The sequence below is a fragment of the Rhea pennata genome, chromosome 16 (assembly GCF_028389875.1).
Source record: "Rhea pennata isolate bPtePen1 chromosome 16, bPtePen1.pri, whole genome shotgun sequence".
Lineage (NCBI taxonomy): Eukaryota > Metazoa > Chordata > Aves > Rheiformes > Rheidae > Rhea > Rhea pennata.
The window spans coordinates 15,889,142-15,912,037 of NC_084678.1; the positions used below are offsets into that span (position 1 = coordinate 15,889,142).

At 37.4% G+C, this 22,896-nt stretch overlaps 1 protein-coding gene across 9 annotated transcripts; it reads left to right on the plus strand.

Annotated features, from left to right (window-relative positions):
* The first annotated feature begins 586 nt into the window (after positions 1-586).
* On the plus strand, positions 587-22,064 carry ARFGAP1 (ADP ribosylation factor GTPase activating protein 1). 9 transcript variants are annotated; one of them, XM_062589321.1, is made up of 14 exons: positions 587-698; positions 2,717-2,780; positions 3,801-3,910; positions 5,388-5,559; positions 6,442-6,542; positions 7,283-7,372; positions 8,097-8,193; positions 10,202-10,258; positions 11,277-11,309; positions 12,689-12,718; positions 14,629-14,685; positions 16,758-16,817; positions 18,454-18,530; positions 19,001-22,064. In XM_062589321.1, the coding sequence occupies exons 2-14, from the start codon at positions 2,721-2,723 to the stop codon at positions 19,353-19,355; spliced, it is 1,299 nt and encodes a 432-aa protein (XP_062445305.1). In that variant the 5' UTR covers positions 587-698; positions 2,717-2,720; the 3' UTR covers positions 19,356-22,064. The 9 variants fall into 9 exon arrangements, with proteins under 9 accessions (XP_062445305.1, XP_062445306.1, XP_062445309.1 ...); XM_062589322.1 differs by having other exon boundaries at positions 7,286-7,372; XM_062589325.1 differs by lacking the exon at positions 16,758-16,817 and having other exon boundaries at positions 18,460-18,530.
* The last annotated feature ends 832 nt before the right edge of the window (positions 22,065-22,896 follow it).

Sequence of the window (22,896 nt, forward strand, 5' to 3'; positions counted from 1 at the left end):
CCCCCGCCACGTCTCTCGGCCTCCCGCCGCACCTCGGCGCGGCGCGGCCCCCTCAGCCCTCCCGCCGGGCGCCAGCGGGTTAACGGCGGCGCCCACAATGCCTCGCGGCCCTGCAACGTCGCCGGCCGCGGCGGGGGCAGCGGCTGCGCACTGAGGAGCCGGGCGGGACCGGGAGCCGCGGCACCGCCAGCGCGGCCGGTGCGTTACCGGGCTGTGCCCGGCGGGCTCCCTCGCACCTGCCGGGGCGCGGATCCCCCCCTCAGCTCCAGCGCTGCCTCCCCTCTGCCCTGCCTCGGGGGCGGGCGGCCGCCCTCCCCCTCCTCGCGGGGCGCGGGCAGCTCTACCTCGGCCCGACCCGACCCCTCTCCCGGCTTCTGCTTTTATAAAGGAAAATCCCTTAAAAGCAGGCGGGATGTGCGGGGGGAGCGCGTGCCCAGGTGGCATGGGGGTGGGGACAGCCAGCCGGGACGTGGTCTGCCCTCGCTTGTGCTTACAGCGTCTTTCCCCCTTCTATTTTCTCATTTTCTCTCTCTCCCTCTTTTCTTTTCCTCCCCTAGAAAGGAGAAGCTGAGGTGTTGCCCCTGAATCCGGCCATGTTTTGAAGTCCTTCTCCGGGACCCACCTGAGAGCCGAGCATCTTAGTTTCACGGGTTTTCTGGAAGAAAATTGCTAGCCTCTCATCCTTGGGGAAGTTCTTGGTAAGTTGGTTCTGCTTCTTAGTATAGAAAAGCATCAGACTTTAAGAGGGGGTTGAACTTGACCTTCTTTTAAAAAGATGAAATGTATTTTGATGTGAATCGCGCTTGCTCCGTGCAGAGGGATGGCAGCATTTTGTTCAAAACTTTTCTTCAAATAACAGGGCCTCAGAAGCCTTTTTGTGTTGGTGAGATCCCCTAGGGGTACTTCAGGTGCGTGAAATCATGCAGATCACTTTGCACAGCTGATCTTCGTATATTGACCTGCAGAACTCATTACAGGTTGGCTATATGAATTTGCTGCTACATCAGAGGAGCAAAGGCCTTTTATAGCTCACCCCCCTTCATTTCCAAATGATTTGTCACAGAGGGGGTGGAAGAGGAGCAGAGAAAAAGGTAGGAAGCTGGTGACCTGTGTTTCCTGCTCCTTTTCTTGGATGAAGCAGTGTGGCTGGAGCTCTGCCTTTTCATCAGAAACACTTGGTGGGTTAGTTAGGGAAGTTATCCCTTCTGGAATAGGGCGTATGTTCAGATTATAGTCAGCTAAAAGTAATTTGATGTCAGCTTTTCATCCAGAAAAGCCAGTTTGTTAAAATGAAATCTATTATTGGAAGTTTTTCAGCTGTCTTGTCATGGTAAGATTGCTAAAGTAGTGTATAAACTTCCTTGGTAAGGAAGAATACATAGTTCTGAGCAAACAGTGGCTGTGGCCACTGTGGCAGTTAAGGAGAATTCAAAGGCAATTGCCTGTTCTGTCAGCTTTGAGTCAAAGATTCCAAATTCACATTCTTATAAACTCTCAAATAGTCTGGGTATTGGTGTAGTTGGATGGGTTTTTCTGCTCAACAAAATACTGAAATTTTTGGCTCTTGCTGAATTAGAATGGGAAAAAAGCTTTCCTGTTCAGCTCTAGTAATGAGTGTTTGCCATTGAGCCTGCGAGGACTTTACAGTGTAATCAATCTCTTATTCATTATTCTAAATGAAAACCAGTTTTACCAACTTGAGGAAATGGAGGAAAAATGATAATAGTGCTTTAAAAAACAAGAGTAATAAGGAGAACAAATGGCTAGCCAAAGAGGGACCTGTGGTATACTCAAGAGTTATAAGTTGTTATCAAAATACAACCTTGTGAAAGGGGAATTAACAAAGAGAGTCTAACAAAAATGGCAAAGCAGAAGGCCGGAAATATATTTAATTGTCTACCAACTGATTAAGTTGTCTACTTACTTAATTTCAATCCTAAGTTAGGAGGGAGATTTTCTTACCCTACTAGTGACACAAAGTAGAATCAAAGGCTGGACTTTGATTTGTGCAAGTGTGTTTGTTATGGTTTCTGTTTAGAAACACACTTTATTCATAGTGCTGTCTTCTTCCTCGCATGGATATGAGTAAGCTATATAAAATTAAAAGTTGATGAGAAGATGATCTGGTCTGCCAACCAGACCAACTTTATCAGAATTTGAATTCTATTTTGTGTAATAGATCCCAATAAGTGTGCTATTTTCATGGAATTTAACTAACAAGGAAACTCAAGAGTTACGGAAAAACAATTTTTTTTTGTATCTTCTAATAAAGTGCACTTCTAGCAGTCTGTTCCGCGCTCTAAGAGTAGCTACTATTCCTTGGTTAGGTCTATTCAGTTGTATACGTATGACCCATGGAATTAAAAAGAATTATAAAGCTATTTCAGCAAAGATAGCAGATGGGTTGGGAAGCAGTATCAGTGAGTGTCTGTTCTGATACCTTAGTGTAAAAGAATCTCCATGTTTAGCCTCTCTGCTTTTTAATTATACCTTGCCAGTGTGTGAGATAGGATGACTACCTGTCAAAATGTACAAATCAAATGGAAAAATAAGGTTGTGGTAAGAGTTTTTCCTGCAGTTAATTGTGACTCAGTTGTTTAAATTGTAAACGTTTTTTTGTAGAGATCATCCTTATTTAGTACTGAATATATATTATCAATATCAAATCTTACAAAATGTTTTAGTTTTGTGCTTTTATTTTTCTTCCTTTTTGTAGAACCATGGCAAGTCCAAGGACTAGGAAAGTTCTTAAGGAAGTCAGAGCACAAGATGAGAACAATGTGAGAAATTTATTTATGATCTCGTTTAAATTAGTTTTGTAGCATTATATATATATATATATATATTTTTTTTTGCCTGCTGCAGACGTACGTTACTGTCTGCTAGAGCTAATCTGCTTATAGCACTGGTATGGCTAACTAATGGTAACATACAAATTTGGAATCTCGAATTTGTGGTAGTTTCAGTAACTTTTATTCATATTTGTATTACAGTGCATGGTTGCATATTTGCCACAGGTCTTCAGAGATTTTAGTAATGCTGTAAGCCCTAACAGTTTGTCGAACAAGTGATGTCTTGGGCATAACTTAGTATAAAATGGTTTATTTAAAGAAGTTTCTTTGTACTTCACCTTAAATATAATAGTCCACAGACAAGCTCATTTTAATTTTTATTGACACATTGATATCTGTGGGCACCTCCAAAAATTATTTGCAACCCCATTTGAAATTATTTTTGTGGGTTACACCCACAATATGTAATACTAAAGTGTGATTCCAATCATAAGAATGTAAGATTTTGTGATCTATGAGCAGTAACGATTTTTAAGAAAAACTCCGTTTTGATTTGCTATCATCTTTTCACTTTACTACCAAACTGTAGTACAGCTGAATATACATTCAAAAACTTGATGTTGTATCTTCAGGAAGTCTGTTTGGTTATATTTGGCTATTTTTTCCTCCTTCAAAACAATCTGAAAATAAAATCAAGATGACTTCTTTGCTGACTAATTTGAGTTCACTTGTCTTTATTTCCTTACTGTTTTTTGGTGCCTGATTCAGTAAAATAGTTTTGCAGTCTGAGTCAGGCAGGTTAACAAATATTTCTTTCCATGAACTATTAATATTTAAAGGAAGCTTGGACTTTCAGGGAAGGAGTTTTTCAAATACTGAGAATCCTCTATTCTGAATTTATTTTCCGCATGCAGCATCTTGAAGATTTGACTTTTTGAGTTGTATTTTAAAGGCTTCACATAGATAAGCAATGCTTGAATGTTAGAGATAATTGTTTTTCTCTCACAGGTCTGTTTTGAATGTGGTGCATTTAACCCCCAGTGGGTGAGTGTGACCTATGGAATTTGGATCTGTCTTGAATGCTCGGGAAAACATCGAGGCTTGGGAGTTCATCTCAGGTCAGCCTTTCTGGCAAACACTGCATTGGGTTACCTGGGGGTATATTGTGGCTATGAACAAAATCTATTGTTCTGGAGAGGTATAGAATGTCTCAATTTCAGCATTTCATAGGCAATTTTGCTTTGTGCTTCTTTCCAAAGTGTATTTAACTCTCTGGGTACTCTTTGTGATTAAACTGGGCACGTGCTGCTTTGGTGTAGCTATATTGTTCTTAGTTCAGGAAATGAGATCTCTTCCTTCATAGTCAGAGTTGTACTACAGAATCTGTAAAGCACTGCACTAGTTTTGTCCTCCTTCATTAATATACTTTTTTGGTTTTTTTTAAAGTGTATAATTTTATTGATAGAAACCAGTAGTACTAGAGCAATTTAAGATTTGAGCAAAAAAGTTACAGTACGATTACAATATATTTTTGTCATATGTGTATAAAACAGTTTTATTCACTTCTAGAGTTTTTTTTTTTTTTTTTTTTTTTTTTTGTAATATAAATGATAGCTCTTATTTTTTCCAAGAAACATACTCAACTGAGCCAGGAAATTATGGAATAAGAACTGTTATGTGTTCCAGAGACTCCACGGTCTATAATAGGGGCAGAACATGGGACAGTTACTCAAATGAGAAAGGGAAAGAAAGTCCAGGAGGGAGATCATCAAAGCAAGGAGGCCATTCAGAAGTATGTGCTTTGCTTTTTAAGGGGTATTTTGAAGTTCCTTAGTGAGTTGAAATTGTGTGAGAAATGAGTTTAGTGGAGCTATTCCATGTGTTATGTGAGAGAAAGGAAGATGTGATGAATGGTAATGATTTAGGGACAAAAAGATAGAAATCAGTCAAGATACAAGTTTTTACAGAGCCTTGCTGAGGAGGATTTTTTTTTTTGTGTGTGTGTGTGTGATCATATATTGAAACATTAACAATAGGGCACTTTTTTTTAATGTACTTTAATGAGCAGTAGCAAAAATTTATAGCTTGAAACAGAGCTGAGATATTAACTGCGATCGTAAATGCCTCGGGATGAGGTCGTGGTAGATACTACAGTGTAGCTCCTTAAGACAGGTGAGCTGTCAGGTACCTGATGGCAGAGGCATTGAGTGAGGAGGGACACAAGGTATCCTTACAGATTCCCTAAGTGTAACTGTGCGAAATAGAGAACATGAAAAAATTACAGAATAAAACAGGTTGGGAGAAGCTTTCTTTTGTATAATGGGTTAAATCATTTTCTAAGCTTGTAGAAGAAAGCTGTTTTTTTTCTGTCAGTTGCCTTCTGGTGGCCATCTTTAATTACCTATATAGGCATGATTTTAGACTGTTTCAGTGAGGATTTGACCTTTGTGTTATGAGACTCTTTCTTTCTATACTTTGAGAGTGATTCTAACATTTCCATACCCTCAGTCTTTGAGATAAGTTGCAATAATATCAGTTCCTGCTGTTGTAGAAGGATATAGCATAACAAGCTGTGAATCTTTAACTGATTTTCAGCTTTGTACGCTCTGTAACTATGGATAAATGGAAGGATATCGAGCTGGAGAAAATGAAGGCTGGAGGTAACAGCAAATTTCGAGAGTTCTTGGAGTCTCAAGATGACTATGATCCCTGCTGGTCGATGCAAGAGAAATACAACAGCAGAGCTGCAGCTCTTTTTAGAGATCAGGTAAATCTAGTTGTATAGCCATGAATGTCCTCGTTCCCTTCTATTTGAAAATCTCCGAAGTACTTCATAAGCACTAACCTCCCTCCCCCCGCCCCAACACCAAAAAAAAAAAAAAAAAAAAAAAAGCAAAACCCCCCACCCAACCTTTTTGAACTTCTGCAGTAATTGGAAGGGGTGAGTCTTAGAGCTTCTCTTTTCAACTCTTTTTTTTCTGTGCCTGATACACTTGAGGGCTGTGCTGCCATTCAGAGAGACCTGGACAGGCTGGAGAGTTGGGCAGAGAGGAACCTCAGAGGTTCAACAAGAGCAAATGCGGAGTCCTGCATCTAGAGGAAAAATAACCCTAGGCACAAGTACAAGCTGGGGGCTGACCTGCTGGAGAGCAGCTCTGCAGAGAAGCAGCTGGGAGTGCTGGTAGATGACAAGTTGACCATGAGCCAGCAATGTGCCCTTGTGGCCAGGAAGGCCAATGGTGTCCTGGGGTGCATTAGGAAGAGTGTTGCCAGCAAGTTGAGGGAGGTGATCCTGCCCCTCTCCTCAGCCCTGGTGAGGCCTCATATTGAGTACTGTGTCCAGTTCTGGGCTCCCCAGTACAAGAGAGACATGGAGCTACTGGAGAGAGTCCAGCACAGGGCTATAAAGATGATCAGAGGGCTGGAGCATCCGCCCTCTGAGGAGCGGCTGTGAGAGCTGGGCCTCTTTAGCCTGGGGAAGAGAAGATATTAGTCTCAGATTCAATATTTTTTTTTTTGTGTGTGTGAAAATGAGTTAACTGCATAACTGGCAGTGAACTGAAAAATCAACTTGTTTTACAGGAACAGTTTATAATATGTGTGAAAATCTGGACCCCTGACATTCTGATCTTTTTCGTACCACTGTTAGGTAGCTACTGTAGCTGAAGGCAAGGAGTGGTCCCTTGAAACTTCTCCTGCAAAGAACTGGACTCCACCACAGCCTAAAATGTCTCTCTCTTCAGCTCATCGGTATGTATTCTTACTACCTAATATTGACATAACAATAGCAGGATCAAACACTGATGTTGGAATGTCTTCTATTTTCATTTTGTCGATAATGTTGCTTTAACAAGCATTTTATTTGTTGAAGATAAGGAAACTGAGGTAGCAGGGCTTTAATTTCTGTAATCAGTCCCCCTTCCTTGGCCTTTCCTGAATCTTAAAAATTGTGATAGAGACAAGTGAGCAAGAGCAGAAAGCAAACTCGATCATCTTTTTGCTTTTGCCTTGTAATGCAACTGAGTTTAGTCTTGTCAGTCATTTTAGTGTGTCACAGACTTACCTTAACTACAGTGCTGTTGCTTGGTAATCAGTCACAAACTGGAAGTAGCAGTCTTTTCTGTATGGATTTAGTTGCTAATAGGGCATCAAAATTAGAATGCAGCAGTCTTGTTTTTCTGCTTTTGCATGCTTGTTTATTTTCTTCTGCAATTAAGAATTGAGCTAACTGAAAAAAACAATTGTAAATCAGACAAACAAGTGCTCTGTGCTTGGCCATCATCCAGCAAGTTCAGTCGGCTAACTGTAGTCTGAGTAACACTGGGTCTGCTGTTGCTTTATTCATTCAATACCCTAGTGGCTTTTAGTGGCTATTTGATAGACCAAAGAAATAATCAATTTTGCACCTCTTTCTGATGATATTTGACAAGCTGCAGTGCTCACTTAGTAGTTTTTGCTTTACATAGTTTATTTTAAATCTTTCATTTCAGTAGTTCTGCTGGACAATCTCAGAATGCAACTGCCTCATCTGACAAAGCTTTTGAAGACTGGTTAAATGATGATGTTAACTCCTATCAAGGGTAACATAATATTTATTACATTAACATTTTGTGTGCCTCATCCCCAAGCATAGCATAGACCAGGATGTTATGCTACAGCTACGTGAGCGTGATCCTGATTCACTCAGCCTAGGTAAACAGTTATGTCTTGTTTACTGTTGGAAAAAAAATTGGTAATGTGTTAAGGGAGAAGATGATGGAAGATGCCTTTTACTGCATTTGTGTAAAAAGGAAATATTTGAATAGTGTTTGAAAAAAGTTATTGTAAATCAAAATGTTACTGTGGTGAGCTCTGAACTAACAAGTTTTTAGTGTATAGAGTGTATTGGGTTAAACTGGAGTATTTATAACACTAACACTTTTCTTCTCTGTCCAGAGATTTCTTCTCTGTCCATTTCCTACTCATGTTTTCATACATCACTTCTTTGAGACCTACTTCAGATTTCTGATATGAGTGATCTGTTAAACCACTAGAGAATGATTTAGACAATGTTAGTTTACACTTTCCTTTGTAAGGATTCACTAGTGAACCCTTGATAGTGTTATATTTTCATAAAATTGGTGGGTTTATATTTTTGGATGCTAAGTACTTCAGGAATTCAGTGTCTATGCAGATATCAGCACTACGATGCTTTTTTCCCCAAGTGTGTTTTAAAGGCTGTTAAACAATTGTTGTTTCATGCTTTGCATTTTTAGTTTTAATGAATGCATACAAATACAGATGCTATTCATTTTCTTATGGTAGTGGCCAAGAGAATCGCTATGTGGGGTTTGGGAACACAGTAACCCCTCCAAAAAAGGAAGATGACTTCCTGAATAATGCTATGTCGTCACTGTACTCGGTAAGGAAAGGCTCTGAGCTTTCTGTGACCTGAAATGCTGTTTTCTTCTATTTTGTGCTATTTTCTTGGAATATGACTTGAGAATACAAACTGTAGACTGCAGATAGGTACAAAGTGAATATAGAGTAATAGTGGTATTCTCAAGGAGTGAGAAAGATACTGGAAGACTTAAGGGAGAAGTTTGAAAGAAATTTAAGCAGTATGTCTGGTATCTTCATTTCTTCATATCTGTGAACTGATATATAGCAATGAATTAAGATCTAATACCTAATGGGACTTGAATAAAAAAAAAATAGTCATGTGATGAAAATAGTTGGGTTGATAATGCAGTGATTAATCATATTAGATGGGTTCAGTAGAAAATAGCTGAAATATGTGCTTATATGGGTGGCAGCAGTACTGAGCAATGATGAAAAAGTTGTAAGTACTTGTGGCCAGACATGAAGAGATATTGGCATATGGTTGAACAGTTGTCAATGTTTGAAGCAGAAGTACTGAAAAGTACTTTATTGAAGGAAAGTGAGAACACAGAGCTAGTCAGGTGCATCTTGCTGCTGTGGTATGCTGCGAAGTAGCCGTGCAAAACAACATTTGGTATTCAGAGTCACTTTGAATATACAGCAAGGATTTCTACTATAGTCTTCTGGACTTCTACTATAGTCTTCAGCATATGATTTGGATACTATGGGTCATACTTATCTTTAAATTAGAGTAGGCTTTGGAACAGACTTTTGGGACGAATTAGTGGTGAACAAAAATCTGTTTTCCAAATGTACCTGGTAAAATTAAAGGGTTCAAAAATGCTTGTGATATCAAGGAAATGACTCATTTACCCATGGAACCCTTTGCAATACTGTATTCCAACACAGCAGGGAGACACATCAGAAATACTGCTTGTGTTTGTTTTTTTTTTGTTTGTTTTTGTTACTGACACACAACTTTTAAATATTTCACCCAGAAGTCCTGACTCCTGTGGTGTAGTAGAATACAACTGAATATCCACACCAGACTCCATTTTATGGTTTTACATAATTCACTAGAACGTAATAGGAAAAAAAAAAATTCCTGAGTCATTGAATACTATTCCAAATGGTCCTACAAGGAAGATGCTTAGCCTGTATGGTGCTGCTGAACCTTTTCTAGGTTTTCCATTGATTGTGGGCCAGAAAATTAAGATTAGAAACCGCAACCATAATGTACTGCTAAGACGGTAAAGGCGAGATGACACTTGTCTAAGTTACTGTCAACCATTGTTTGAATATATGATCTCATTGAAACTTATGATTAAAATGCCCTCTTGTGACCACAAATACATACTACAGTGTAATTTAAAGACATGGTGAAATTTACTTGCACACATAGTTTTCCTCACTAGGATGAATTTCCTTCTACAATGTGTGATCATCTTTGCCCCATATGCTACATTTACATATACACATCAGTATTCTGCTACTACATATCATAAGGAGCATTTTCTACAGAAGTCACACTGACTAGTCCATCCAAGCTTTTCTGTAAAAAATAGATAATTTCAATTGTTTGTCTTGTGTCCTTTCAGACTGCACTTAACGTAAGAACTACAAGAAATACCACTCTGCCATTTGCATACTGATGACATAATTATTACTCAGTGTTTCAGCATAGAACAGGCTGAGGAGGGACTAATAATGAAGAGACTTTAAAGGGACAGCCAAAATGTATGTTTTGCTGGGTGGTGGGGCTTTTTTTGTTTGTTTTTAAGATGAAGGGAAAACATTTTTCTGTCTAGATAGAATAGATAGATGTGTGGAATGTTTTGTTGCTTGGTGTATGTGCAGGCAAGTAATGGAGATTTGTTACAATATTGCAGTTCAGCGAGAGACTAATTTTACTCACCAGCGGGTAGTTTTCATGACTACAGGACAAGTATTAGAGCATTTTGACTTAATTTAACATGCATTCATGAACATTATGAATAATGATTGTAAATAGTCAGTGCAGAGTACTGCATTCTTCCTTTCTTTTAAAGGGATGGAGCAGTTTTACAACTGGAGCTAGCAAGATTGCCTCAGCTGCTAAAGAAGGTGTAAGTAAACAAAATATATTTTGGTGTAATTCTTGCAGACTAGAGGAGACTATTAATGTGATCTGAAATCTAATAGAGGTGTATGTTTAAAAGTATCACCAAGACAAACTAAACTTTTGTTTGTTTGTACCTATGTTTTTGCCTATGGCGTATAAAACATGGGCACAGTGAGCGTGTATCTCTGCCTTACCTGTGTTTCCTTACCTGTGCCTTACTTCGTGTTTCTGGATAGGTATTTCTGTAAATTTGTCTGTTGCTTGTAAGCATCAGGGAAGAACTCAACTGGCATTTCTATACTGACTTTATAAATAGAAGAATTATTTCTGCAGCTGAAATTTGTATGCTCTAAGTAAAGCTAACCTGCATTTTTCAGCAAGAATTTAATATCAGCTGGCAAATTGTTGATGGCTTTTTCTTCTTTTCTTTGACATCTCTTGAACTGTGACTTTTCTTCTGGTTAATCAGAAAGTTTGTTAGGCAGAGGTTGTACTAGGAGGGACATCTGCAAAAAACTAGGGCATGGTCTTCCTACTCAGTGTGTTCTGAAAAATTTGCACACACTGTCATGTAACAGTCATGTAACTACAGACTGAAACCAGAGGAAGTAAAAATTTTTCAGATTTTATGATGATGATGGTGGAAATAAATAACTTTATGAAAGATACATTTTTTTTGTTCTACTTAGTCTTCCAATCTTTTTTGAACATAACAGTTATCTCTTGAGAAAAATACTTAAGTATACATTATATGGGACATTTTGATACTCATCTGTGTAGGTTCATTTAGATCTGATCTGGATTGAGGAGTCTTTCTTACCTGTGTTGTAAGTTGAGATTGATGCTTCCCAGGACGATCTGAAATACCAAAGGAATTAATGAATATTGCCCATTCAATGTGAAATTCTAGCAAAGATGCATTCATCTTAAAGAGGGTCGTGCAGCATTTCTGAATGTGTGTGTTTACTAGGAATAAAGCCTTTGATTAATTTAAATTTTAATATATTTGCTTCTTTTCACAGGCTACCAGATTTGGATCTCAAGCAAGTCAAAAGGTGATTATAGATTTAGCTGTGCTTTATTGATAGTAATTATCTTTAAATGTCATGCATTTGGTTGCACCAGTTGATTTAGATTTGATCATCAAGAGATCAGTGTGTTTATCCCTCATGATGCATGATGATGTTTTAGGATGTCATCTGAAAGAATTTAGATTTTATTTCCATGGGGATTGCAATCAACTGCAATGGGCATAATAAGCGGAAAGCAAATAGTGGTAGTTTACGTAATTGTAGGGGAGTATTTGATAGGCAGTAGAATTAAATGCTTTAATTCATGTTTGTGACCATAAAATATGCTAGTGATTTTATTTTTTTGAAGCTTTAATGTGGTCCATCTGAAGAAGCTTTCTTCTTTAGGTTGTCTTGTGGAATGCAAGCCATCATTCCATTGCTAAATTTTAATAGTACATTATAAATGTAATTTACTTAATATTAAATTAACTTGCCTCTGTGTATTTGAAGTGATAATTCCAAAAATGTATTCTTTCAAACTAAGCTTGAAAGAGAAACAGTCAGACCTGAATAATACTGAGCTCTGGCATTAGTGAGATCTGCTTGCGTTGAAAATTTTTAAATTTAAGTATAGTAATCTATAAACAGGATTCTTCACATACCGATGTTCTGAGTGAGAGAGGGCTTATATATATATTAATATATGGTATAGGGAATTTTACTTTGAACTGGGTTGTCTTCTATGTATAGCATTAGCCAGGAATGCTTCCTCATATGCATAGGATACTATTGCTCAAAACATAGGCAAAGCTGTAGGAGTTGGTGTTCAAAAAGGTGTTTGCCATAGGATATCAATATTCCACGTAGCAAGCCAAACTTGTTTCAGTTTGATTAACAAGATTAACAAAAATGTGTAGTGAAAGCACACAAACTGGATACTTAGAAGCTTTAGAACATTTGCTGCTTGGCTTACATAAGAAAAATTTAGTGTTCTGCAAGTCTTTTTTTTCACTTTGTCCAGCAGTTTAGCTTTTAGAAAAACTGTACTTTGTTTAGTATTATCAGCATTTGTGTGCATATGTAAATACAGTATTAAGTGTAAAAGCTTACCACAACTACTGACAAGAACCTCAGCAACATGCTGATCTAGAATCTTAAGTCCTGTTACTGTTAAATTTTATTCCTGAAACACCTGAATTGTTGTCCTGTAATACAGGTTTAACATCTCTTTGATGTAATATATTGATTAAAAGTGTATTTGATGTCCAGCAACCAAATGTATTCACTGTTTTTCTTGTCAGTAGATGTTAAAATTCGAGAAGGTTCATGCTCCTTAACTTGCTTGGAAAAAAAATGCTTCCAGTTTTTTTCTAAAAGCTGCTTCTACCTTCCTTGCTCTTTCTCTTGCTGTCTGGGTAAAGTTTTGGGGCTACAAGCAGCAGCCAGAGCCGGTAACGCCCTCACATATTTTTTCGTGCATGGACTCCTTGTCACTGTTCGTGCTAAATATGTGCATTTGCTCTTGAGCTGTCTTTTCTTTTTTGCCTTAAGTCAAATCTGTTTAGAGTAATGTTGTGTGTTTTGTACAATAATGTTTCTTCAAACTTACTAAAATAAGTTAAATTGGATAGAGATATCCAAGCTCTGCACTGTCAGAAAACACTCCGTACTTCTGCCCATGCTTTTCTTAAGTACTGATGGTTTCTGGATCTCCTTTTTGCATGTCTGATTCAGGAGTGCTATGTACCAAGAATTACACTGAGGTGTTGTTTGCAGGCAGACTCTGTAAGAAATGCTTCACTATGTAGAGTCTGTAGTGGTGGGTAATATGCTATTCGGCCTTCAACAATAATAAATATGAAATAATTCAGAAGGGAACACAGTTTTATCCAGATCTCCCTTTTCCATATTTATAAACAATATGGTTGACTAAATGAGGTTATATCACAATTCTTGCTGATCCTAGCAATGACTTCACTTAGCAAACCTCAAGTATTAGACTTAACATATTAGACTTTTTATTATATAATGTAAGCAGTTAATTTATCAAGTTTAATAGACTGTGTTGAGATATTTTGTATCTTTGGAAAATCCTATTCAATCCCCTTTCCTGTTTTTCTTAACACTTTCTTAGTCTGACTTTCTATGGGAAAAAACCTTAAGTGATGTTTCATGTTTCTTATAAGGTGGGAATGGGGTTACTTTTAGCCTTTGTCTCCTCAAATAACTTTCAAATTGTTAAGGAGTAGAAGCATTGGAGATAATGGGTGGTTGGGTAGAGGGGAGATCCCAGCAGGGCTGTGGCTTAGGGAAAAGCTTAATAGACAGCTGGGAATCTGGAGGGGAAAAATGTACACATGTGCACCATCCCAATGAGGAACTTCAGTGGAGGCTCACACCCTAACCAGGGGTAGTCGATTGTAAGACGCAAACCTGTGAGAAGCTGAACTTCATTACTCCCTTGTGCTAGTGAATGGGAATGGTGTTTGTCTTGCAAGCACTAGGTAGCCCTTTCGGACTGATCAGTGGGCTGATTAAGAAATTAATCGGTAGAATACGCCTGCCAGTTCTGAAGAAGGGCAACTGTTAGAGGCTTATTACAGTAGTAGGGAAAGATGATTTCACATGAAGCATTTTCAAACCCTACTGTCCTTGTCAATATGATTCTTTTACACAAATCATTTTGTGATGTAGACTGTGGACTTGCATTTTTGTAAGTTTGCCTCTAAAGTAAAATGCCCTTATGCATCCTTTTTTTGGGATTGTTAGGAGTATCTGAATTTCATTGTTTTCTCTCCCTGCAAACCTGAAAAAATTACAAAAATCTTCTGTCACAACTGACTCTTGTGTATTGCTTAGAAACAGGGCTAGATTGTTATTAATAGATGACATCAGCAGCCTTACAAGACAAAAGAACTGGTAAAAAAACTGGGAATGAAAACACCTCGTTCTATGAGTATTTCCATTAATTAGAAAAAGTAAGGGTAGAGGAGGTTGGTTTTCTCAAATATTAAGCTGCAAGTATTAGCAAGGGGCCAATGTTCCAGGTTATTGTTGATTGAAACATTGCTTCTGCTTGCAGTGGAAGGTCAGACTTTGCTTGGGCTCTGGACATTTCCCACAACCTGTGGCCATGCACATCTGGTTTTAGATTTATTTTCCTTTAATGTTTTCTGCCGCACTGTACTGTACATGCTTTCAGCTCATTCTGCTTGTTTGAATCAAAGCTTAAGGCTTTATATGTTTTTGGAGATACTGCTAAGAGAATCTTAGCAATATCTCATCTGCAGAGAATGTTGGCTTTAAAAAAAAAATAAAGAAAAAAAAAACTGACTTTTGTTTTTGTTTTACTTTTAAATAGGCATCAGAGTTAGGTCAGACATTAAATGAAAATGTTCTCAAACCTGCACAGGAAAAGGTAACTTTGGAACTAGTAAATTATTAAAGAACATGATTATGATTCCTTGGGGAGTGATTGTTTCCTCCCATAACTGGCTTGTCAATGCACCCTTCTGTTTTCATATACTAGCATAGTAGCAGAGGGGAAACATCAAATAATTCACTGCTAATATGGTAGCAAAGAAATGTTAATTGGGCATATTTTCCCTGAATAATCTTCCCTGTGTTCACAAGTCTTCCCTTTTACACTCTTTCTCTATTAGATATATTCTTTCATAGATACGGTCTTTTCAGTAATGGAAAAGTGGACAGGATGAAGATGCATCTGAAATGGGCAGAGAAATCAGTCATAAACAAATTTTGAACGTAATACTCAAAGACATTGCTAAAAAAAAGTGTTTCCCCCATCTGCCTGCCAGTACTCCTAGTTCAGCTTAGCCTCTCTGAGCCCCATTAGATTATCTGCTGCTACATGAGGGGCAGTAGAAGAAGTTGAAGCACTAGTATATGTTTAAGATGAATAGTGACAATTTACTAATACAAATAATATGTTCTTGTAACCTTTAGAATTCTTTTAAAATCTTACGGTAGTTCCTTAATATCAAGGTTTTCATGCAGTCATAAGCAAAGTATCCTCTAAAGCAACATTCTGATTAGTCATTCTAATTGCTGTGTTATTTCTAGGAAACTGAAATAGTCTGAAGTATTTTTTTAGTTTTTTTTTTTTTTTTTGGTCTTCCTTTTACAATTGTTAATGACCTCAAACACGTAGCTAATAGCACTTTCAACAGTGCTCGGTGGAAAGTGCACATTATATTAATTTGGATAAATACTTCTTGGTGGTTGGCATGTAAAAAAAAAAAAAAAAAAAAAGTAAAGCAGTTGATCCTCCTAAGTGACTAATCACAGTTGATTCTACCTATTTTAGAAAAAGATTCTCCATAGTGTCAAATGTTACCTTCTCGTTTCATATATTTAAACACATGCGCACACATGTGTACATACTGTTACATCTTACTCATTTGGCATGGATTTGTTCTGTGCTTCCAGAATTTTGGATCAACTCCAAGATTTTGATGATGCCTTTTCTGAGAATGTGGTAATCTAATTACCTACATATCTTTTCCAAAACATTATTTTTAATAAAGCAGACTAATTCTTTTCATGAGAGAAGCAATGCCATCACTTTGGGATATTGAGTAATTTTCAATCTGAAAAGTATGGTTTAAGTACATCAGAAAATAATTTCCTTTGCATTACCTTTGTTAATTCAGCTTTCTTTACATAGCATCTCAAATCACAGTGGAAAAGTCTAATTGGTTTCCTATTCCCTAGAATTATCCATGGTTTATTTTAGACTCTTTAGATATATTATTTTTAGGGTGCATTTTCTTGAGCTGACTTACATTTTGTAGGACTATTTAATGAGAAATGTACTCTACTTAAAGAGTATTTCCCTCTAGGATGTTGTGCTGTTAGTTCTACATAAATGTTACATTCTGAAGTATGTATTCAGTGATGGCCTGGCACATGTGATAATGTCACTTGCTTTGCAATGGCTGTAATTTATTAGTTGGTGAAGGACACCAAATTTCAAGGTCTTTTTAATATTTATGTAAGCATGTATAAAAGATAGTAAGATCTGGTAAGTTTTCAATTTTGCTTTTTTTTTTTTAACCTCCCCAAAACATTTTTTAATGTAGTAAAACATATTCTTTATAAAAGCCAAGTTTTTTTTTTTTTTTAAGAGCTGATGTCTTTAGTTTTAATGCTTAGTGTTAATATAATGATGCCTTCCGCAGACTGTGTATTTCAGTAGAAAATTCCCGTGAACTTCAGAGTACTGGTTCACTCCATTAGAGATCCATGTACTATATGGATTTTATTTTGGTAACCTTGTTACTTTGAATTAAATAAATTAAATATATTTGGATTCACTTTGGGTTTTTCACTTTTTATTCTTAGCTGTTATCATAAATAAGATTGTTTTAAGCTGCCACAATATCTTTAGCTCTTACCATAACTAAGCTTATTTTAAGGTATTACAATACTTCTTTTTATGATTAATTACTAATACTTTGATTCATGTAGGTGAAAGAGGGAAAAATATTTGAGGAGGTCACCGTGGGGGTATCACAGTTGGCTAGCAAGGTATGAAGTGGCCTGCTTGCCTTTGAGGAGGCAAATACCAAGCCAGTCTCCATATTCTTATCAAGTGTTTTTAGTGAAATAAAACCCCAAAGCAGCTTTAGTCTCTGCTTGTGTTGAACGTAGTTAAGTTTTGACAAAGTAGTTTTCAATGTACAGTACTTGTGCTGTGGTATTGAAAAACTCTATACAGGTATGATACAATTTCACAATGGCTACACTGACGGCGTCCCAAACGCGAAAGAGAAATACCTGCTAGAGAATATGGAGACAGCTTGCATTACATCTGTACTGTTAAACTTACTAATGTATTGCACCTTTTTTCCTTTGTTTTTCTTTTGCTTTCGTTGCTTGGTAATGTGGTAAGTGCTCTCTACAGCTGTGAAGTCTAGAGTGCTGCAGAGTTGTAATGCCTGTTTTGAGTAACTTCTGTGGTATTACATGGGAGAGTCTGTCTTTCTAGCACAGTGAAAGTTGGCAGGGGAAGCCATATCATGTACCCACTTAATGTCTTAAATGTTGCAAATATTTGAATAAAGTAAGTTCTTACAATATTTTTTTTGCTTAAAGCCTGACAACTTGAAGTCTGAATTCTGGGACCCATCCTTAGTATCTGTGACTTAAAATAGTGACTTCTGTTGATGTCGCTTCAGAATTCTTGTTTCTAATACAACACCAATCTAACATACCCCTAAAAGGATTCCTCTAGCAGTCATATTTATTCTAGAACTTAGCTTTTGACCTGTTACATGACCACTGAAATAAAACTAGTGAAAATGGGTGGAAGTAGTTTCGTAAAACAATAGAAGTATAAATACTACTTGGTAACATCAAAACACCAATACTATCATTAATTTGAAACTTGCTTAACATAGTCCCTAAGTTCTTGAAAATTACTATGCTCTAATAATTTAAAAGATCTAGACAAACTTCCTAATCTGAGTTTTTCTTATTAGTGCACTTTAATTTCTTTTGGCTTACAAAACCATCGTTGAATTGTTTCTCCTGTGTACTGATCAGTGACTGAGACCTCTAAATTTTACGGTGCATCCATATAAAACTTGTTAGGAAACACATGACAGTGCAAGTTAGCTTTCAAAGTAGTGAAAGGATACTCTAGTCTGTGGAATTGGAGCTTGCTTGATTTCTGAGCGCCTGCTATTATGCACTGAAGTGGGTACATTAAATTGAAACAAGTTCTAAAAATTTAGACGTACTGGATTCTGTTTCTGCGAACTCTGTCCCACTTTTATAGTAGTGCATAGTAGCTGGGAAGTACTACCGTTATGAATTGCTAATATTTTTGCAGCGTGCAATTTATGTAAGGTGCAGTTCCAGCACTTTTTGTCAAGAAAGCTTAGGGCAGAATTCAAAGCTCTTACTGACAACAGTAGGTGAAAAAAATGAATTTGACCTACTTTTCACATCTTCCAGCAGCATGATGCTGTCAAATGTATTTTCATTACATCAACCTTGTAACTCCTCATCAAAAATATTAATACCTGATGAGTGAAATATTTTGATGAAATATGTTATCTTCATTTGAACAAGTGGAGGAATGTGTTGTGTTTTTTGCTATTTAGACTGTTAGAGCAGATGTTGGTTCTGTATATATGAATGGTATGTCCTTTTTCTCTAGGTTCAGGGAGTTGGAAGTAAGGGATGGCGAGATGTCACCACTTTCTTTTCTGGTAAACCAGATGATAATTCTGAAAGGTATATATATATTTTTTGTTATTGGCTTCTGTGTCCCTTTAAACACATAGTTTCATCTCCTGTATGTTCCGTTTAATATAGTTGTAGCAGATAATTTTTAAATATGAAGAAATGATTCTGTCTATTAGGAAAACTTTGATAGCAGTGCTTCTGTATGTAGTACAGGGGCACACAAAGCTTAGCTAGGTATTAGAGTTTGTTTATGCCAGTTGTTAAACCGAGAGCAAGTAGTGCACTGCACCTAGGTTTTAAATTCATGCCAAAAGCCCCTTCCTTCATATTTTAGAATGTGTCCAAAGTCTGTGTTTTGGAATATATGCCATTCTGACCAATACCTCTAGTCTTTCTGCCTTTATCCTTAGTTTCTGTTTGAACAAAGGACAACAGCATTATCACTTTCTCTGTTTATAGTCATTTATGTCATAACTGATTTCCCCCCCCCCCTTTTTTTTTCTTTTTCTCTATAAAAGACCAGCTGAAGGAGACAGCTACCAGAACAGTGGAGGGGAGGGCTACCAGAACAATGCTGTAGATCAAAGCTTCTGGGAGACCTTTGGCAACTCGGACCCACCAAAAGCTCATAAATCTCCAAGCAGTGAGAGTTGGACGTATGTGGACAATTCCACAGAGAAGAAGAGCTCCGATAGCTGGGATGTATGGGGTTCAGGAACAGTCTCCAACAACAAGAACAGTAACAGCGACAGCTGGGAAAACTGGGAGACTAACTGGGAAAATGCAGGAGGGGAGAGCAAGACCAAAAAACCTCCTAAGGCAACAAAAAAGGCTTCTTCAGCTGATGATGGGTGGGATAACCAAAACTGGTAGAACTCTGTTAACCCTGTTTTGCACAGCTAGGGAAGGGTGGCTATGCTGGCTGATTGAGGGGAGACAGATTCACACACAATTGGATTATCTTGGTTGACTTTACTGATCTGTTATTTTTGTGCTGCCTTCCCATTCATTCTCCTTTCTTCTTTCCAAGTTTAGGAAAAAATTAGTGTCGGAATCTTGTTATTACATAAAGATGACTCCCATTTTTAAGGATAATGATAAATATAATCTCCTTGCACTATTGAAGCTGAGTACAGTAACTTTCCTAACAGGGGTGTTTACAGGAAAAAAAAAAAAAAAAAAAGTGCAAGCACATTTTCATGGCACAACCTTGCATGTGTAGTTTTATAGGTCTTCATCCAGTCTCCATATAACTTGAGATGACCTGAATAGTTTAATACAAACAAAGGGGAATGTGTATCTTAAAAAGATAGCCATTAAATAGGCAAATTGCAGTTGCATCGTTTTAGATCAAATGCCTTATAGATTGCTGGGACCACATTAAGTCTGGCAGTTCAAAACGGTCTTTAAGATGCTTTTTATTGGATATGTGTTTTTAAACTTTGAGGTGTGAAGACTTTTAAAACTTCTCCCCTAGAATTAATAAAGAATCTAGAACTAGACAGTTACTTGTATACACTTATTGTTTTGACAGTGTGAGCTATCAAGGGATATTTAGAATGGCTCTGCTTGTCCTTCTTACTCGTTTGGTTAAAAGTTTACACAGTGCAGCTTTCCTACACATATAATGCAAAGCTGTGATATTCTCCTTCCTTTTCTGTACTTCTCCCCTGATTTGAATATTGGTAGAGTCTCTTTTCTCTGTCAAATTTTCTTCCTTCTACTCTTCTATTTTATCTATTCTGATAAAAAAAAATTGCATCTTTTCTGCTGCTTATGGCCTTTTGGATGTTTATTTGGCAACTTGGCAATGAAACGAACTTATTAGAAAAATACAGTTAGATGAAATAGGTGGAAAATGTGAGAACATCGAGGAGCAAGGCTGGCAGCAAGCCCATTTCCAGATAAGTAAATGTCTGGATTTAATAGTCAAATTTAAATTAAGCAGATGTTTTCTAAATTAATCATTAATTTGTCCACTATATCTCTGTTTCTGTTATGTCTTTCTCCAGATTTTCTTCCTGGATCTTATTAAAAGGAACATACTTTTGGAAACTTTTAGAAACTTCTTGTCAGCATTAAGGAATGAAATGAGATTCAGTCATGTTGCAATTTTGACCCCACAAACTGGTTTGCATGACATACACCATAACTTTTGTAGAAATATTTGGACTTCCTCCTTTATCAGCAAAGATGTCTTATGTATGCTTACTAGTTCTGTTTTGGGGAGTGGGTTATGAGCTGATTATTTTCAGATATATTTGAAAACTAAATCATGATGTCTTTATGTAGTCTACTTTGGTACCAGTATGGAGTTCTCTACTGTGGACACTGTAGATCTTAGAACCTGTCCAGAAAACCGTTTATTTAACTGTTCAAGCAAATGATCAGCTCCAGTTGTCAGTTATCTCAAATAATGCTTCATTTCTTTGCCTCTTCACAGAGGTTTTCAAGTTTATAGTAATAGTCAAAAGTCAAGAGGCCATGTAATTGTATTTAGCAGCCAAAAAAGAAAAAGAAGGGGAAGGGGGAGGTAAATTATGAAATAAGTAGTTTTTAAAGTAGCAGTTTTTAAAGAGTTGTAGTCCAAGTAAGAACATCTCTATTTATATACCTGAATTCTGATCTTGCAGACCCACTGCTGTATTTCTATTCATATGATCTTTCAGATGGTCAAAAAAATTTTCTAGCCTTCTCTAGCCCTCTACAGCAAAACGTAGGTTTTTTTTTTGTTTTTGTTTTTGTTTTTTTTTCCCTCCTTCTCCTTATAAAATGATCTCTGAATCTAATGCAGCTGCTGGAGCCAGTACTGCTCGTGACCCAAGCACCACAGTACTGCTCGTGACCCAAGCACCAGTCTAGGCTGAGCCATGCCAGATGCGCAAAGCATCCTTGCTGACATGATGAACCTACAGAAGAGACAGAGGCAGGAGAGATCTAAGTTTTCAAGGCAACCTGTGCTACTCTTGGAAAAGAGGTTTACAGCCTGACCATAAAACAAGAATTTTGTTCTATGTTTTCTTCTGTTCCAGAGATACTTTTGTCATAGCTTAATTGCATGTCACACATGTAACTTTGTATTTCTATGCATACACTTTTGTTGCCTTATTCTTGTAGTTTGTCTGCTGCCCAGTACGAAACTGTAATGCATGTACTTTGAAGGCCATGCTGTGTAATTTATGTGAACTGGCACTGCCAAGTCCTTGACTGACAGTTAATCTTTGTGGAGTGTTGCAGTAGTGGTGACAGCGTGATGCATCTAACCGGTTGTATTGTCTGACTGCTCATGTCTGTCTGAGGTGAGGTGAAGCTGATTCAGCTTCCTGTGTACAAATTTATTACAGTTTCTCTTTCATAAACCTCCTGCAATAGCTTGTAGAAGGATGAGCTTTATTTCAATCCATTCAATCAACAGTACTGTGATGTGTATGAATATGTTCTCCTCGGTTGTGTGTGTTGCCTAGGAGAAAACTGGTATCAGTTGCAGCTACAAATGGCATAAGCCATTTGTTTATTTGTCGAGTGTCGTTTTGTTTTGTTTTGTTTTGAAATTTTGTTCAGAATTAAACAACCAGAGTCCTACTAAGGCAAAGCTTTGGAATATTGATTTTCTTTTTTTTTTTCCTTCCAGTTGAGTAGATAGTGACAGAGAAGTTGCCTTTTCTACATAATGCTGTAGAATAAAAAGCTAGGCTACAACTTCTAGAACAGAAAGGTGTTAGTGGAAAATACTAAAAGACAATATAAAGAGCTGGCAGAAATCAAAGCTACAGTGACAAAACTAACATGCTGACTGGTCTCAGTTTAACAGATGAATCAAAATTTTTTTACTTGTTTGAATCTGAATAATTTACCATGTCTTCCAGAGGAGATGATGGAATGAGGGCATTTTCTGTTGCAAAGGCTCTGTTTTGATTTACTCTTTCAAAGAGGAGGTGACTAGGAATTTTCTGCTTTGGAAAGCAGTTTGGTAGAAGGCATACAATCAAGTTGGATGTGTGGAGGGAATATTTGGGAGTCAATTTTCATTATGAACTGGACTTCTTTAAAACCTCTCCTGTCCTTTCTTTTTTTGGCTCAATTGTGAGCACTGTTGATAGGTACTGATTATAGTTTGGCAGAGCTGAGGCTGCCTCCCTAAAGATATGGCTTGGTGGTGGATTTGAGTCAGCGTCTGGTGGCTCTAATGTCCCTATACTTCACTTGTATGGACGATGAATAGGGTTCCACTTTCCATTCAATCCTGCATCTTTCATGGACACTTTTAAAGGTCATACAAGCAGGTCAGATTGTTGGGAGAAAGGGCTGTAGGTGAGATGACACCTGGTATTTGGCAATGACAATTGGACATTGTAACATTTGTTTCAAATTTCATAGTGTTTCAAACTTTATTTTATTCCTTTGTATGGCTTCA

What these genes read in the sequence shown, in the direction of transcription:
- ARFGAP1 (XM_062589321.1), top strand. Translation starts at nt 2,721, where the DNA reads ATGGCAAGTCCAAGGACTAGGAAAGTTCTTAAGGAAGTCAGAGCACAA. An exon ending in ACAAGCAGCAGCCAGAGCCG is followed by an intron (nt 12,719 to 14,628) that starts GTAACGCCCTCA and finishes ACTTTTAAATAG; the next exon opens with GCATCAGAGTTAGGTCAGAC. An exon ending in TATCACAGTTGGCTAGCAAG is followed by an intron (nt 16,818 to 18,453) that starts GTATGAAGTGGC and finishes CTTTTTCTCTAG; the next exon opens with GTTCAGGGAGTTGGAAGTAA.